The sequence below is a fragment of the Equus caballus genome, chromosome 3, assembly GCF_041296265.1.
Source record: "Equus caballus isolate H_3958 breed thoroughbred chromosome 3, TB-T2T, whole genome shotgun sequence".
Classification (NCBI taxonomy): Eukaryota; Metazoa; Chordata; class Mammalia; order Perissodactyla; family Equidae; genus Equus; species Equus caballus.
In genome coordinates, this window is record NC_091686.1 from 87316303 (window position 1) to 87335114 (window position 18812).

Sequence of the window (18812 nt, forward strand, 5' to 3'; positions counted from 1 at the left end):
ATTTATGTTTTAGGAATAAACAAGCTAACATAAATTGTACATATTTACAGCAATAAACTACATTTCAGAAGCTGCACACGGCTTTTGTAAGTATAGCTGATGATTTTTGACACCAGCCTTCAAATGTTTTCTTTCATTTGCTGCAACATTTAAAATCTTGTAGTACCAAAGCAAAAAAAACAGCGACCTACTTTATAGCACAGCCACACTATTAACAAAAATACTGAGTGAACTACAGTCCTCTGACGGCTAGGGTATCTGTGAGTCCTGAAGTCGAGAGCACAAGCATTTCTTGTGTCCATACCTGATTGCATGTAAGTTGATTTTGCATTTTACAAGAATATACGATTACTCAATGAATGATTAAGAATAGAAAAAAGGCCATGAAGATCAAAGGGTCAGGAATCGGAGGACGCCAAATAGTTTCCTATTCACTGATTCTCTGCTTAGAGTGAAATCTGTTTCTTCTTTCATGTGTATAGCTCACAGTCTATAGGTTTCATGGATTTTGTCCACAGATAGTCTTTGAGATAGTGAAGGCATGACATCTCATATGTTAAGCACGTAAAAAGGAATTAATGAAATGGCTAGAATATTTTAATCAAATCCCTAACAAAGAGTACAATCAAACACCCTGTATGAAAGTTTGATTTCAGATGTAAAGAGAAGCTACAGAAAATCACAGATGTCATCAGACAGAATAGCAGTTTCAATCAGAAAATGCAGCATATATTGATACAAAATAGAAACTTGAATTATAAAAGTAAGGAGTCCACCTTTCCTTTCTTTGCATTTTTTAAACCTGTCCCTTTTCATGAAAATTTCTATAGGTTTCCAGGAATACTAATTCTTGCCATTTGGCTTTTTCAGTGGTCTGGTAGGTGTACAAAAGCATTATCTGCTTATGTAAGAAAGCAAATGCTTGTGTCAAAAAAGCAAAAGAACATTAAAATATTGTAACTTTTTTTTTTTTGCAATTAAAGGAGTTCTGCCTGCTAAAAAATAAAGAGGGAGAAAGGGATTATTTTATTTACAAGAACTGTGTAATACCAATCAGGATAAGAATTAGCTACAATTATGCTTGGTAGGAGGGTAGATAGACCATTCAGCAAATTGATTAGAGGAGATTTAAAAACACAAGGAATAAAAACATTCAAAAAGCTTAATGGATTTTGAGAGGCAACAGAAGGCATGAATTTCTTTCTGTATATATATATAGCACCTGCTTTTGAAAGCCCCAGCTATAGTACAGTGTGCTATGAATTAACATGGTGGGAGACTGATTTGGAAAGTTTAGCTAATTTTGGGGTTCAATCAAGTTTTAGGTGAGGTGGTAGCCAAAGAGGTGTTCCATTACTGGCAAGATAGTAATTTTCCTATTCTTTAGCCTAATGAGTCCTGCTTTCCCAAACCTGAATCTCTGTATAAAGATCTTTGCCTCAGGTTGAGTCTCCTTGGGGAAAGTCAAAAGGAGTGAAATAATTATTCAGAGATGATGGACAGCCAAGAGAATTTTTCAAGCAAGCCATCCTCAGCCCAGATGCATTTCTCTCAAAAACAGTTTTATTTATACTTAAACAATATTAAAGTTTCCAATTTACATTTCTTAACCATTTAAATGACACAACAACATTATTTCACATTAGCCATTAGGTTCCTATCACAATGGCACAAAATGCTGCCTGGTGGTCAAAAATAAAAAGCTTATTTAAAGATGTCAAAAAATTTTTGGTCCTTGTAAACATATCATTTGGAATTTCCAAAAACCTCATGCAATCTTGACTTTGTAATAATGCCACATGATAGTTTTTATCAAGAGGGTATTGGCCCCTCTAAAGTAAGGAGTTGAGCAACACAGTCAAGAAATATATGCATATCGAGTCACGAGCATTCCCTACTTAGAAGAGTAGTGGATGTTCTGAATATGAAATATCACTTGGATATATAATTCTGTTTTTCATGACACTGTGGTGATTGGAATAATCAATTGGCTTCCCTAAAAATGTGTCAGGGGCACTGTTGCAAAATATAAAATATTTCAAGCTTTATCCAGTGAGTATTTCAAAAAGACGTAAGAAACAGATTAACATGCGTTGATTAGCTTAAATAAAGAAAAAGCAGATACACTGCAATTCAAAGTATTTGCGGGAGTATCAAGTAGAAAAATATGTTGTCTAGTAAAACGGGTGGCTGGCTGCCACTCTGAGGTAAGGCTTGCAAATGATATAATTCTTTTATGCAAGTATGTAAATAATATACATAACAGGAGAAGAGGAAAGTTAACAATTGAAATGAGGGGGGCAGAAAAGGTATTTCTCTGTACATCTATTTTATGCAGTCTAGAGGAACAGTGGTGAATGTCAAGAACTGCCCATACCCCTTAGATAGTTCTAAACTTTCTATTTATTTCTTGGCAGAAATGAAATTTGGATGCAATACTCTCTGGGAGTATTCTCTGAGAATTCACATTGGAGTGTCCTGAATATGCAGTGCAGTCCCACCTTCAAGAATAAACATCCCACAGAACCTAGATTCAAAAGGCTTTTAGTAAGGCAAAGGTGGGTAAATGGGAAAAATAAAACTTAAATGAAAAACTTCGTTTTTCCATAAAGGAAAAGCAGTAGTAACTACCATGGAAAGTTCAATTCTGCCAGAACTGGTGGAATCTAGAATGATGGTATTAGGATTCAGTCTGTTTAGCTATGAGCAAAGGAAAAAAAATCTCAACGACCACTTTGCACAGACCCCAACCTGGGTTCAACTGTAAATTTGCATTTTTTAAATCCACTTAAAGGTTGTAGACATAGGCTCTACGGGACTAAAATAACTTGGGAGAGGTTTTCTGGGAGCACCTGCCTCACAAGATATTATCTGTAATCCTGAAGTATTGCCTGTTACGGAAATGTGTTTCTCAATTGCTTCATTTACCAATGTAGGTCATTTAATCAGCATTTACAGACTCACTACCATGGACAGAACAAGGGATGCTTTGGGCAATACAAGAGAATCAGAAAATGGGGCGTTTACCCTTAAAGATCTTACTCTTTATTTAGAGAGGCAAAATATCTGTTTGCGAAACTGCTGGAAAATACAAAAATGAAATAACTATTACTATTGGACAAAATGGTCATAGGAATTGAGGCAGTGCTAGCAGGAGAGTGAACAGAATGAACAAAAGTTGCTCATGGATGGCTTTTTGGATGATATTGGCCTGATTCCTAATTCACCATTGGGAAGGGCTAGGAAGAGGAAAATCTGGGCAGCAGAAATAAAATGTAAAATTTCAAGTACAGCAACGAGAACCTTCAGGGATGATGTGTGGCTGTTGCAGTGGCAGGGTAGGAAAGGCCTGAGGATGAGCTGGCTTGAGGTTGAGTAAGGGGAACCATAAGAAATAAGTGAGCCTGAGTGGTGGAAAAGACTGAGGTCACACTTAATAAATGATTCCATAGGGAGCCAAGACATATATTTTCTCCAAGATGTTAATATTAACTTATTGATATTTCCCATATCCTGTAGGTATGGGAATTATGAGATGCCATAATTAGTGTGACTACGTAATTTATTATCTCAATGGACGGTTTTGAGAGCAAAAGGTGGCTCTATTGATAATTACACACTGGGACTGTCTTGGGCAAACTAGGGCTTATGGTCCCCTATCAATAATGTTATCCAGAAAGAACTGGGGCACACTTCAGGCTATTCGGTTGTTGCACAAGCTATTCCTTCTACACCTTCCCTTGTGAGAAAAATGAAAGGCTTTTGTGTAGGAGATGGGGAGGGTGGAGAAGAGGGGTAAAAAAGAACAGGAGTGGTTACTGGACGTAGTAACTAGCTGTTGCGGGTGGAAATTCTTCTCTTTCCTCCTACTCTCCACTCATCTTTGAACTACCTGAAACCTAGATCATCAAGGTAAAAAGGATTAAATCTAGGCAGTGTAGTCGAGTGGAAAAAGCTTTCCCTTTGGAGCCAAGAAAAGCTCAGGTTGAATACTAACTCTATCACTAACTAGTTATCAGATCTTGGGTAAATCATTAACCTATTTGAGCCTCGATTTCCAAATATTGGTATTGTCATCATAACTTCATGGGGTTGTAGTGAAGATCAAATCGTGAAATTATGTGTGGGAAGTGTTTCCTGCCTTACATCCATGTGTGACAGTCATTCTTGGGTGTCTCTCCAAAAGCCATGTTTCCTTCTTTTTGTTCACATATCCTCCCTCTTTTTCTTCAGTTATTGGGCAGCTCTGGGGTGGGGGGAGGGTCAATGTTGTAAGCCAGTCATGACAATTCCATTCCTCTTCTCAGTGACTGGTTCAGGAATGGATATGTAATCCAACCCTGGCCGATGGGACAAAAGAGAAGACTGCTAGGGGAGTTTTGTTGCTCTTAAAAAGAGACCCAAGGCAGGACTTTCCTTTCTTCTGCCAGGTGGTATGTGTGCATGAGTGTAGCCAGTTTGCAACCACAATGGGTGCTGAGAACGTGAAGAGTTAGGAAGAACTGGTTATGGAAGGGAGGGGGTCCTGGATGACATCATCGTGCTATTGAAATAATTAACCCAGTAGCCACCCTACTTCTGAACCTACTGTTATACGAGAGAATAACATTTTGATTGTTAAGGTTACTTTCAGTTGCATCTTTTGTTACTTAGATCTGAATGAATCCTAATTGATATACATATTGTAAGTATTATTCTCAACTTGGTGAGAATTTAAAGACTTAGGATTGCTTCCTCTGTCTTTAAAAAGATGACATTAAATATGAAACTATCTCTAGGTAAAAAGGATGGGAAACCAGAAAAAGGAAACTATTAACTCCCTACTTTAAGAGGAGTGATGAGTACACCTGCTCATCAGAAGGTTGGAACAATAGTTTTTGGTAGGTTGTATGAGGTTGAGGGGCAGAACATTTGGCTCACTTTGTTAAAAAAAGGCAGCCCTATTCATAGATTGGCCTATGATGGGAGGGAGAAATTCCTAGGCACTCTTCTAACAATTGTGAATGGTCAGGGGGCTCTCGAGAATCATGAGAATTTAGAGTTGGAAGGTGTCTTTTAAAAAAGGAAAAATGTTAAGAACATCTGTGTGCAGGAATCGCATTGGGGATCATGTTCAGAGATTGGAATGGGGAGGATGCATGCTTTAGAAATATGAATAGTTAGAAATGTTAATAAGTAATCTTGCAGTTTTTTCATGGCTGTGCCTAAAACATTTGGCAGATTTAACCAGTTTAAGTGGCAGAAGGAAGGAGCTGGAGGAAGTGGGCTGGGAGAACGGATAACAGAGGTCCTAAAGACCTGGAATCTTTTCCAACTAGATAGGAGGCTGCCTCTTGCCTGAGAGCTCAAGCCTATCTGCGACTCCACTTCCAGAACACAAGACAGTGATGGAGTCCAGGAGTGGGGAGGACTACTGACGGACACTGCAACAGCTTTTCTGCTCTGATGCTGCCTCGAAGGTGGCTTTTCCACTCAAGAGGGGTGTTTCGTGGCTTTTCCTGACTGAATTAACAGAATGGTCTAAGGGATCTGCATCTTCCAGAGATCTGCAGATAGACACCACATTGTTTTCTGTTCTCTGAGACTCTCCAGTGCTCTTACAGGGAAATATTGTAGTAAAGACCATTACTAAAATCGTAAAATAATTTTTTTTACACTTGTCTGCAGATTTAACTGTATGTTCTCTATATTTTTTAAAGGAATATGAACAGGTATTGAATTCAATTCACTTGACACCACATGGCTTACTCCGATGGCTTTACTCTCAAAGACATGCAACAGGGAATATTACTAAATTTGTGTGGCTATGTTAGCAGAGGACATGGTGCCCCTGTATCTTTGTAATCTCCCATACAAATACACCTTTCTAAAATTCCTTTTAAAATTTAGTTCTGGAAGGGAACTTGGAGGTCATCTGGTGGTCCAAAGTCACACAACTGGGCAGGGCTGGAGACAGCATAAGAGCCATGTCATGTAATCCTAACTCCACGGTGTCTTCTGTCCACCATAATTTTCCTCTCCCCACCATGCAGCTCGTTTATTATTAACTTTGTAGGGTTAGGCTGCACATTGCTTGGCTTTAGAACTCTTTGTTTTCCAAGTCTATAGAAATGCTGTCTGGAGGAGAAAGATATCTACGTATTTTATAGGGGCAATTTAGACAGTTTGTACTAAGACTTGTCCAATTACTAACCATATGTAACGTCCGCTAGAAGGCTGAGGGCAGTAGGTAGGGTGATGATGCATAGAAGTGGAAATCCATAATAGGAGTCAGATACAGAAAGGATGAAGTGGATCCAGTTCCTAGAGGACAGTCTGTAACTAGTGATGTGCTACATGAATGACAAGCCATTCTGAGAGGAATAATAATAGATTTTTAAATGGTTTATAATTAAGACTGAAAGAGGGCATGAATAAACAAGTTTGATGAAAAAGAATTGATGCAATGTGAACTCACAGTATTACATCTACATTATAACGTAAGGAGATGGTCTTATCATCAAACTTTGGTGTAGAGAGTGTAAGTTTTCCTAGGTTTGAGCTAATGCTTTTTATTTCCACTTTATTTTGAATTAGGCTGGCAGAGAGAATGTTTATGTAAACACATGTACTCTTTACATAAGGGACAGGAGAGCAGGAAAGAAAAATAATCCAAGGCACTTCAGAGGAGGCTACTGTGATTTATACAAACTACCTCCAAAGGCCTTTTAAGGGCAATAGGAGTAGGGATTTGGGGAAATTATTAAGATTCCTTGTTTTTGTGGATTCAGTTGAAGATATGCAGTATAGGTCCAAAGAAGCTGAAGTTTTCACCTATTCATGGGCAAGATATCTTATGAAGTTTGGAAATGAGAAAGTGGAAAAATAGATGAAGTGATTTCATTGGGTTAAGGCATGAGGCAGGATCGTATGTGGTGCTGGAAAGGAAGGAACACAAGAGAGGTCAGCTATTTTACACAGCCAAAGCTGCAAAATGCACACACAGATCATATTTTGATAATTTTCACCTATAAAAAATTATACTGGAAAACGTCCCCTCTTCCCTGTTTCTCTTCAAAAGGAAGCTCAGGGAGAAGTAGAAGCCAGCCAGGTAGCAAAACTGATTGCTTTTATTTATCCTTTGGCTTTCAATTGGGGCTGTTTTAAGCTAGTGAATCTGTAACCCTGTGTACCTAAGGCAAATGCATAATGTTATTTGGCCTCTCTTTTATTGATTTATTTTTCTATTGTCTATAGGACAGGAAATGCAGGTAGAGTCACTCATGAGAATGCTTTGCTTTCCCAACTGGTTCAAAAGAAATACACCTACTTTTCCCACATTGAGTTCCTGCTGAAGCCTTTGCCATGAGTGCTGGTTACTCCAGGATGTGCAAGGTATCTAGGGGCCAATGAGGAATGGTTGTGAGTCCACTGATTTACCAAGGACTTTTTTAATTAGGAAAAACAAAACAAACAACAGTTACACCTCTTCAGTTTAAATACGGAAATTCGGGGAGAAGTGAAAACAAACTCTAAACTCTTTATGCTTATCCTTCCAGGAACTTTGTGTTTTCTGGTTTGCAATTCTTCCATTAAAAAGGATTTGTTTTCAAATGTTTGCTTATGAAGTTGCAGCCTCTAACAGTTAAGTTTTCTGTCAATTTAGCTGATTTCTGTTATCTAGAAAAAGCATGATTAAAATAAAAGCACAATGTGTTCTGGACCTAGAAGTTGACTGACCTGATTAGTTCCAATAGGGCATTTATCTTATTCAATTAATGGTGGACCCTAGTTGGCACATTTTAGAGCCAAAATGTCTCACAAGGTCGGCTCCCTGCACTCTCCTGGCACAAAAAGCCCGGCCTTACTAAGCTCTTATCTCCAAGAAAGCCATTGTTCACTGTAAAATATTACTAAGCAGCCAAGCTATGTCCCTGCTTGTTTGGATATCCTGAATTTCTGTAGACACCATCACCCTCTCTGGGACTGCCAGTTTTCATGGAAACACATCTTGTGGCGTAATATCCCACCATTCTGAGGAGTTTTTCAAGAACACTAGGACTTGGGAGAAACATATTTTAGAAGAGTTAATTCTCTTTTAAGTTTAGGAAATATCAAACATATCCTGACCCCCTGTTGAAAAATACTTGTTTTAATTCCCAGTCCACTTTTACCAATATTTCTCTTTATCTTTTAAAAATAGTGACATGGTTACCTCTGGATCTTTCAGGGATGAATCAGCCAGTTGGTGTTATCAATGTCATTTCCTATCTCTTCCTTTTCTTCTTCCCATCATTTGGACATTTGACTGTTTGTTTACCCTGATCAAACCCATCCATCTACTTCTATTTTTTATTGGAAGTTCTGGGAAACACTGTGAAAGGAAAAAATGTAGAAGCTATAGCTATTGGTGTAAATGAAGCTTTGTGTTACCTGTGGATTTTGATCATCTCTTCCATTCCTGACCCCCTCAACAGCATGGACAATTCAGTATCTGAATATATGAATAGCCACGAATGACTGATAAAAACACCTCTACTTTTCATGACACAATTCCAGGAGCAGCTCGCTACAGTTCCTGTCTCTGCTGGTGCGCTGTTCCTGAGCCCCACAACTGTGCAGCCTTCTTGGCAGCTACTGTCCCTTTCAGTGGGGTTGGGCGTGAGGCAGGGATCACAGACACCTGGCAGAGTTACACAACTGCATACACAAAATGGCAGAAAAAGAGCAAGACCTAAAAAGATTCTGGTTTGGGCCCAAATCACTAGTCATTTCACTTTATGAATAAAAGCAAGTGCCTTATAAGCTTACATTATTTACAATGCTCAGAGTTTTCAAACATCCACCCAAAGTTGAGGACCACCACATAACAGGGAACAGTTCAATGAGCTATGTACAAAATTTACAAGGAAGTTTACACAATATTCTACATTCTCTTAACAAGTTTACCTTTGTATTTAGTTTGCTTTCATGAAACTGAGATATTTTTGTTTGTTTTTCTGTCCTCATCCCAGTAACTTCTGATTGGACCAGCATGAACAAATGCTTTCACGTTCCTTTTTCCTCCCTCCTGGGATATATAATTACACTTTGTTTAGGAAAAAAAATTGTGGTACATCACCCTTTGGTAAGATACTATTCAAAATTGTCCATATAAGAAATCTTGGAGATTGTTTCCTTCTAGCATTATAAATATATCTTTTTTGTTTAACTTGACAAATTTTAATTGAGCTCTTTCTTAAATGAATATTTATAAAGTAGTCATTGATTTTAGAAAGATGGAATTTAGTCAATATTTCTGTGTATTGTACATAATGTTTGTTTAAGGAAAGCCTATCCTTGGATCCATAAACCAAACTTTATTCTCTGCACCACATTTTCTCTTTGCATTTTCAAGATCTTTCATTGATTGTAAAGCACAATAAAGATGGTATATGTGAAAACACATATCATTTAGTCAGCAGAATTACCAACCAGTCTGCTGTTTCTATTTGGCAATGTGGAGGAAGGAGGCAATAATCATGGATAATTCAAGCCAAAGATATGTCTTTACCTGGTTCTTTGCCTCACAAAGCTGGTAAGTGTAATGTACATGTTACCCCTGATATGTTAAGCCAAGGAACATGAATGGAAGGAATGAGTGAGTAGTCATCACTGTTAAATGAAAGATGGATTTCTGCGGCATCTACGGAGGTTAAGTCCATGACACAGTTTATGTCACAGTTTATGAACTGTGAACATGGGGGCCCCTGGACATGACTGTGGCATAAGAGAGCGAGTCCATGCGATTTTTCAGCCTCTGCTGCCACTGCAGTAATATAGGAGATTATGGCTATTTTCATGGCAAAAAGAAAACAACTCAATAATAGTTAAATAGTAACCCTCCATAATGTAATGATCTGAATCTTTCAGGAATGGGGCAGTTTGGGGGCACTTAAGAATGTCTAACAACTGTTATGTTTTACGTACATCATTTTGGGCAAGACAAGGGAGGAGGCAGAAAAGAAAGATTTTTTTTCCATGCACTGGTCAGCCTGGAAGGAGGGGGGTGGGGACAAAGAGGGGAGGATTTGGCTAGGAGGTGTCCAGGAGAAGGGAGTGGGGACAGAGGTTATTAACCAGAAATATGGTAACATTTCCATTTTTCTGGCTGCCATTGCCTCTAAAATCAGAACTATTTAACAGGATTTGCATAATGGTGGCTGTGACCCTCTCCATGCAAAAAGTCATACAGTCACACTATTTTGTGCCTGATGGTAGATTCAGGCTTACCAATTTTACATTTTACAAAGGTTAAGATATAAGAATTAAAAATGTCCTTTTTTTTCCTCGGAGATGCTTTACGTCTAAAACTACAAGCATCAGATTCTTCAACTTTTAAGGCAAGATAAAAATAATAATAAAAATATAAATTACCTCAATCTTTTCCAAGTAGAATAATCTAAACAGATAAATAAAGAGAAATTTTGTTAAGGAACATGGATTACAGATACTTACTTTCTGATTTAGCACTCACTCTTAAAAGCTTTTTAAAGAGCTTTGACATCAGAACGATTCATTCCTGCGAGGTATCAGCCAAAAGTCTCCCTTCCTGTATTTAAAATAAATGGCTAGACAGTGGTTCCTGAGTGGTCACTGGTAATATTAACCTTACAATCATGGGTATGGCCACATTCCATGCTATTTGGGCATTTTATGACGGCAAAGCATCTCACCCTGCCAAGGAATTAATCAGAGTTTCAAAATGGATCACTTTATCGCTAGAGGCTGGAGACTTCTGTGACCAGGGAACTGTGATTATACAACTGAAAAACTAAATGAAAATTTGGTCTCCATACCCTAGTAATTTCTTATGAAACCTTGAGATGATTTTTCCAGGTAAAGCAGAGTTTTTATATTCTTACTAACGTATATTATCTATAGCATAAGCATTCATTTATTTTAGGGTTCTTTTTTCTTCTTGCTTTCTAAAAGAATATATCATAACTCTCTTTCCTTGGGCTCATCAGCAGGAATTCAGCCTTATCTCTCCAATTAAGACAATCATTCCTAGCAGCTCATGCTATTGTAAACACAGGCCCTCATCACAGCCTTGGAGAGAAAGCCAGATCATCAAATGAGGCAGTCATCCCTATTATTACCTCAACCCTTATTTCACATCCAAGGATCAGGTCCCAAGTCACCTCTATCACTGGTTGGTCAACTTAGGCTTTCGCTCAACCTTGCAAATGAACATATAGAATTCTTAGATACGTAGGCTGAAAAAAACCAATGAGGCTTAATGACACAAAATGGAAATCTCAACTGTAGCTAGTTGGACATGTTTAGAGTTGTGTGTTGGGCTCAGAAGGCTGCTCTTCTATGATGACCATGACCAACGTAATCCATGAGCAGAGATAAGGCAGAGCAGTAATGACAGCGATTGATGAGTGTAGGCAGGGTCTGTACTTTGGGGGCTGGTATAAATGTTTGAAGGCCCAGTGATTTTTGTCTTCATTGTTGCTATCTGTGGTTTTGCTGTTTTGAAGGTTTTTTTTAAATAGAAATCTGGCCTTGGAGGAGAATGATAACAACATGGGTGTGCATGCATGTCCTGAAGCATTCGTTTCATATTTTGGAACGCAGAGCTCAGAGAGCACAGCCATAAAGTGCTAGCTGAGGCCTGTACAACTAGCTGTCACCATTAGATACTGCTGTCTGGAAGGCTAAGAAATATATACTATTTGATTTAAGATTTGGCAGTTCAGGTAACTGCCCAGGCACCCTTTTCACAGCACATAAATCTTGCCTTCCTCATGGAAAGGGCAATATTTTTCTCAAGCAAAAATTGCTCACCACCCTCTTCTTTGAAGCCCACGTCCCCCACCCCCCTTTCCTCAATCTCTCTGGAGTAGGAACCAAGGAAATGTGATGACATGGCTTCATGGCACAGTGGCAAGTGATTCCAGGCTAATAAGCAAGTTCAGGGCTGTTCATTTGAAAGAAGTAATTACAAAAATGGTCATTGCCCCCCAAATTCCTATTCTCAACAAGAAAAGAACAATGTTCTCAGTGGCCACCAGGTTGGATTCTAATGTTAATTTTAAATCTGCCCGGGAGTCTGAAAAAGGAGCATTTTTCAGAATTTCTAGCTTACTGGTGAGGTGAAGATGGCAGATTCAGTTTGTGTAATCTGGATCAGCGCGTGCCAGTCTCTCTCGCCTCTTCCACAGAGCTGAGACCCCGCCTACCAGGGAGTTAGGGGAACTTGAGGGTGGACGGGAGTCCTCCTTTTCTAGGCTTCTTTTTGTTTTCCCTTCTTCCTGGAAATCTGTAACTTGTCAATGGCTTTGTTTTGTCTTCTGAGATCCTGGAAATTGTGTTGTTTTTTTGGCAGCATGAGATTGTTACGGTTTACCAGGAAGCAGTGCACACAGAGAGATAGGTCCCCTTTTCATTCTCATGAGAAAAATAAATCACTAAAATCCAGGGCAACTAGGAAGGACTGCTAAAGATCTACCTATCTAACTTCTCTTTGTGTGTGTGTGTCTGTGTGTGTGTGTTTGTAAACATGGCAATTAATAGAGCTCTGAAAGAGCCGATAACCTGGACCACAGTAGACTGGAAAAAAATAGTGTTTTTGTTTTTTTGAAGTAAACATGGTGCAGTAATAAAATTGATATGCAAGACCTAAAACCAATTGGATGACTGAATCTCTTACCTCAAAAAACACAGCAGGATCGCTGCTGGGGACCTGGGGGGTTACAAATCATGAGAAGAGGAAAGTAGCCGTTTATGAACCATTAGGACAGACCTTAGTGAACATAGTAAAGCCAATAAACGACGTTAAAAAGAGAAAAGGTGATAGGGAAAAACATTCGGGACCACTTGTCTATGGAATTCACATCAGTCAAGTCGGGGATTTTGACTTTGAGCTGCGAGGCGCGCCTGCGGATGCGCCCCTTGCTGTGCGCGCCGTGCCGGTCCAGCGCGCGCCCGTATGCCTCGCGGCTGCTCAGAGGCTTCCGGTACTGGATGCTGGCGCTGTCGTACGAGTACATGGGGGCCTTGGGGTCAGTCATGCCCGTGAGCACTTCCGAGCCGCTCGTCTCGTTCCTGATTTCCAGGGTGCTGAGGAGAATGTTGCCGTGGGGGTCGACCTGACGGAAAAGAGACAGGCTCAGACACAACTGCCAGGACATTCACTTGTTTTCGTTAACGTGTAACTCATCACACTGCATGGGGCTCATTAAACACTGTCTCGCTAGGCATCTGGCTCTACATGCCTCCAGGACTTGGAGATTACTCTCTTTCTCTCTCTATTTATCTATCTATCATCTTTCTAATCTACTATCTATCCATCATCTATCTAATCTGCTATCATCTCTCTTTTAATCTATCGTCTATCATCTATCTAGTCTACTATCTAATCTACTTTCTATCATGTATCAATCGGCGATCTAATCTATCAATCCATCTAATCTATTTATCTAACCTTTTATCTATCCATCCATCATTTCTCTCCATTCACAAAACACTAGTATGTGTATGTATGTATGTGTGTGTGTGCAGTGGTGTTTTGTGTGTAGACTATATATATATTACATATTATTTTTGTTAATAACTACCACTTATGGAATCCATATGTATACATAATTCACGTCCATATATATATACACATATTTTGTAACAAGAAAAAATGCCATATATGTATATGTATGACATTTTTCTTGTCATAAAAGTGGTACATGGAACATTTAAGACCAGAAACAAACAGGAAACGAAAAATAAAAAATAAAAATTCGTAATCTCACCTTCAGAATCCATTATTTGTAACATCTTCCTTGCCTTCCACTCTATTTTCTATTCATATATACTTACAAACACAGGCTCACGCAGTGTATTTTGCTTTGCAATCTGCTTTTGTCAGTTAATAGTATAGCCTGGTCATCTTTTCACGTTAGTAAATAATCCTCTTTGATATCATTTATTAATAGCTTATATCGATAAACCATAATTGAATTAATCTATTGTTAGATGTTAAGGCTTGCTTTACTTTTGTACTATTATATAAACAAGCTTGCAAGGAATATCTTTTAGCTAAATCTTTGTGCATATCCACAAATATTTCCTCAGGCTAAATTTCCATAAGTGGGATTCATGAATCAAAAGGATATGCCTGGCTATACTCTGACTTTTGCATCTTCACCATTGTTCACTGCTGCTTCCTGCCATTCCAGTGATAACCTATTCCAGATTTCCTGATTCTTCTCTATGCTATGCCCACAGACCGACTTCTGGAACTACAGAAAATGTGAGCACATTCGGCTTACAATGTGGCATTGTTTTTTTGTTTTTTATTTTTTTTTTTGAGTAAGATTAGCTTTGAGCTGACATCTGCTGTCAATCCTCTTTTTGCTGAAGAAGACTGGCCCTAAGCTAACATCCGTGCCCATCTTCCACTACTTTATATGTGGGACGCCTGCCACAGCATGACTTACCAAACGGTGCCATGTCCACACCTGGATCCAAACCCGTGAATTCCAGCCACCGAGCAGAACATGGGAACTTAACCGCTGAGCCATGGGGCCGGCCCCCAATGTGGCATTGTTTAACTTCAAGCCGGTGTACTTTGCAAACTGATTTACCTGGAGGGGACCTGGCTCATTCATGTAAATGAGTTTGACATTTCTTCCAAGGGCAGCCCAGGCAGCTGTGTTTAAATCTAGCGTTATTAGCATACTGCCTGACTTACAGTAAGTGTTCCATAAATGCTTTTGAAAGAGATTAATCTCCATAAGCACTTGTGGAACGCCCAAGGTATAAGTAGCCAGTCAAAAGAACCAGGTGACTAAGAAAGAGAAGGAGAAGAGCATAAGAGAAGGCAAAGACAAAAAAGAGAGGAAGAACAGTACAGAGGGCGGATGTGATGCTGGTACATTACGGAGAGAGGACTAAGATTTATTGAGTGTCTGCCATGTGCCTAGCATTATGGTGGATGCTTTGTCTATATTACTTGAGTAATACAATAACAAAGTCCTCAAGTTTACTCCCATAGGAAGTGCCAGACCTGACATTACAACCCATGTCCTATTTGATTCAACGCTCATGTGCTTTTTCTGAGAAATCACCACTTCATAGTCCTTAGCTTTCACCACATCCACAGTGGATTTAGTGATGCAATTGATAGCTTTAAGCGTCAAGTTAACTGGAGAGAGAAGCGTTGACTGAATCTGGCGACTCTCTCTCTCCAGTCTCATCTATCATCATTTCCCCCTGTGAAGCATTTTGCTCTAGTCTAACTGAGCTACTCATTATGCTCTCACTGGCACATCTACTGGCTTCTTTATTCTGGGAGTTATTATTAATTTTTGTTGTTGTTAATAACTACTATTTATTGAATCCTACGGTGTAAATTATTTCAGTTATTTCTCATAACAACCTTGTGAAATATATATTATCCTAGTTCAGCAGATGGGGAAATGGAGGCTCAGAAAGCTTAAGTAAATTGCATAAGATTAAACAAAGATAAGTGCCCAATTTAGGATTAAAACACAGTATACTCTTGGTCTCAAATATAATTTTCCCTCTTCTTTGCATGTTAATCAATATTTTTTTTTCAAGGCTCAATTTAAATCCTACTTCCTCTGTGTGCCTGTGTACCTTCCCTGATCATGGTAACCTCAGGAACTTCCTCTCTCTCTCTCTCTTTTTCAACAAATATTTATTGAGTGCTTATTAGGTGCCAGATACAGTGCTAGGTGTCAAGGATGTGTGTGTGTGTGTGTATATAATAGAGTAAGTTTACTGTTTAAAAGATCATGCATATGAAAGTTTACATTATTACAGAGGATGGTAGCATTGAAGTGGCAAAGAACAAAGTGTTAAATTCATTAGAAAACAGAAAAATACATTAGATGACAAGGTGGTGCACATGATTTTGCTAGGTACTGTGGTGTTCCAGTCAAGAGAATCATAAAACATGGATTTTGTCCCTGATATAATAATCTGCTTAGAGATACAAGGATAAGACATAATTTTGGGAGTGACAGGAGTTTTTAACAAAATGCTAAACGGTACAGTATAGACCATGATTAGAGGTTCATAAAAGTGATAAATCATTGGGGGTCATGAAGGCTTCATGAAGGAGGTGCTGCTTGCAGTGGGTCTTAAAGGATGAGTAGAGGACAGAACAAAGGATTGGGAGTTGAAAACTATATTCTCACCCTGGTTTTATTATTAACTCAGTTTCTTCATCTATATATGAAAACTTTTCTCTAAATAATCTCAAGGGTTTGTTTCCAATTTTTGACAGTCATTATGGAGAATATTCCAGGCAGAGGACATAGCATACTAAAAAAATACTTGTAAAACTGAATCACTTGAGCTATACTGTATGCATCATTAAGTTGCATTATTATGAAATCTCTCTAAGTAAACAAGTTGCTAGAATTTAGGATCTGCCAGTGAAGCATGCAGATGCTCCTCATTAAACAGAAGTCACAGAAGTCATGGCAAATAAGGTACGTTTTATTAAGATGTTTTGGTTAACCTTGGTGCAGACTCAAATGCACTTGTAAATTGCATGAGGTTTATTAGTTTGTGCAAATCCCTCAAAATGTTCTGTCATTGAGCTAGAAATCATAGCTTTAAGTGGTCTGACATATAAAATAACGAATCCAATTCTGCAACGACCCATGAAATCTGATTTCACTACTGCAGAGTTAAATCAAAATTACCATGTCCTTTATTAGGAAAATTGAAGAAATGTCACATAACAGTTCTTGCCCATCTCCAGTCTTTCTTCTAAACAGCCTAGGACTTGTCCTAAAAGTTGGTCTTATAGACTCTGAGAGAGAGAGAGAGAAAGAGAGAGTGTGTGTGTATGTGACGGCGTGCTCCAGCATTTCTTCTGAGGTGTGAGACTTCATCCACCACCCTCCAAGCTTTTTGCTGCCCAGTAAGGTGGATGTGTGGTAGCCTCGCCACTGCTAACATTGGCAAGTTTCTGATTGGCTCCGCCCTAACTCCTTCTCCTCGGAGAAGAGTGCCTTTCCCTTCACCTCAACCATATAGGGACACCCAAGGTATCCTTATATCCACAGCTGGCACAGCTTTCCAAAAATAATATCCATGGAGTAGTGGCCATCAGTTTTTCACATCTTCAGAAGCAGCAAGGAGCCGTGTTGTGCATTGTTTCAACTTCTGCAATGGTCAGACGTTGTCTAGAAATATCAACATCTGAATTGGACACGATCCAGACATCAAAGATTTTAAAACCTTGAAGCAAAAGGAAGTGAGGCAAATGAAAATGTCAACACACTGGATTTCTAGGGCAGACACAGACTAACAGATTTCCTGAAGCACTGCTGATGTTGAAATAACTGTCCAGTGGGATAATCATTCCCCACTCCTCATGTTGCCATAATGGAAGGGACTTTCCACTCCAATCCCCAGGAGACAAGCTACCAGAGGAACACTTCCAGCTTCTTTTCTTTCTCCTCTTTCACTGCTCCCCAGTAACCTGTCTGATTGGTACATTTGGAAGAAGGAGGCAGGCATACTTGGCTCTGGGCCTTCTGGATTTTTCTCTCCCTCTGATCTGCTTCCAGAGAAGGTGCAATCCAGTTAGGTATGTGTCTGTTGAACCTGCTGCATTGGTGGGGCAGGCCTGCAATTGTTTGGTGGTTCCAGTGGTTGGGGAGCTAAGTCTATCTAATGTTGGGGAAAATGACTGCGTTATATTAACCACATATTCCTCAAACCAACATCACTGATTTTTTTTTTTTTTTTAAGTTTAGAGCATATTGAACCTAAACTGAGAGGAAATGAATACAATTACTGTTAAGGCTTCAATACAATTACTATTAAGTTTTAATGTTTTACCGGACAAATACTGTGCCCTCTTTCAAACTCAGGTTATTAGTTCTCTTTCCAGCAACCTTTTTGAAGATTGCTCTCTTGTGACCTTGAGAACCACCTTCTCCTTACCTGCTGAGCCTTTCGCTCATCTTCCCTCCTGAGATCTCCCTGAGGCCTGCTCACCTAAGGCGAATCTTGGAAGGGCTCACATATAAAGAAAAGCCTGGGATTTCCCTGTATAGAGACCTGAGATGGGGAGAGACAATCCAGCTTCTGGCTGGTGAACCTTCTCCTTCCTTCCTGCAGGCAGTGCTTATCCGTCACAATATCTTGTTTTCAAATTCTGAGGACACAACCGTCCTGGGATGATAGTAGTGAGCAAAACAGACACGGTTCTTAAACTATTGGCACTTACATTTTTTTTTTAAAGATTTTATTTTTTTTCCTTTTTCTCCCCAAAGCCCCCAGGTACATATTTGCATATTCTTAGTTGTGGGTCCTTCTAGTTGTGGCATGTGGGACGCTGCCTCAGCGTGGCTTGATGAGCAGTGCCATGTCCGCACCCAGGATTCGAACTGACGAAACACTGGGCCGCTTGCAGTGGAGCGCGCGAACTTAACCACTTGGCCACGGGGCCAGCCCTGGCACTTAGATTTTTATTGAGGAAGACAGATAATATCCTCTTACCCCATCAAATGAATTTTTAAAACTTGAGTAGCATTAAGGAGAAAACAAAAGAGCTGTATATATTGTTTTCAATGTATTTAGAAAAATATAACCAGCATGCTAAATGGTGATTTTGTGCATGTTTTTCGTAACATTATACTTATCCTTCTATTTCACTATTATGAGTGAAAAAAATCAAAGTAATTCACATTTCCTTTTTCTCCTGGACCTTATAAAGACAGCGTATACATGAATGTTCAAAGGCATCTTAATCTTAAAATGGCCAGAGCAGCACTCTTGGTTTTCTCTCTTCTTCAACTTGTCCC

At 39.2% G+C, this 18812-nt stretch overlaps 1 protein-coding gene across 1 annotated transcript in view; it reads right to left on the minus strand.

Annotated features, from left to right (window-relative positions):
* Positions 1-1541: 1541 nt before the first annotated feature.
* Positions 1542-18812, minus strand: part of GABRB1 (gamma-aminobutyric acid type A receptor subunit beta1) — a 362575-nt gene continuing 345304 nt past the window's right edge. The window contains exon 9 of the mRNA XM_023638141.2: positions 1542-13118. Within this exon, the coding sequence (XP_023493909.1) occupies positions 12774-13118 (345 nt within the window). The 3' untranslated portion in view covers positions 1542-12773. The remainder of the gene's footprint in view (positions 13119-18812) is intronic.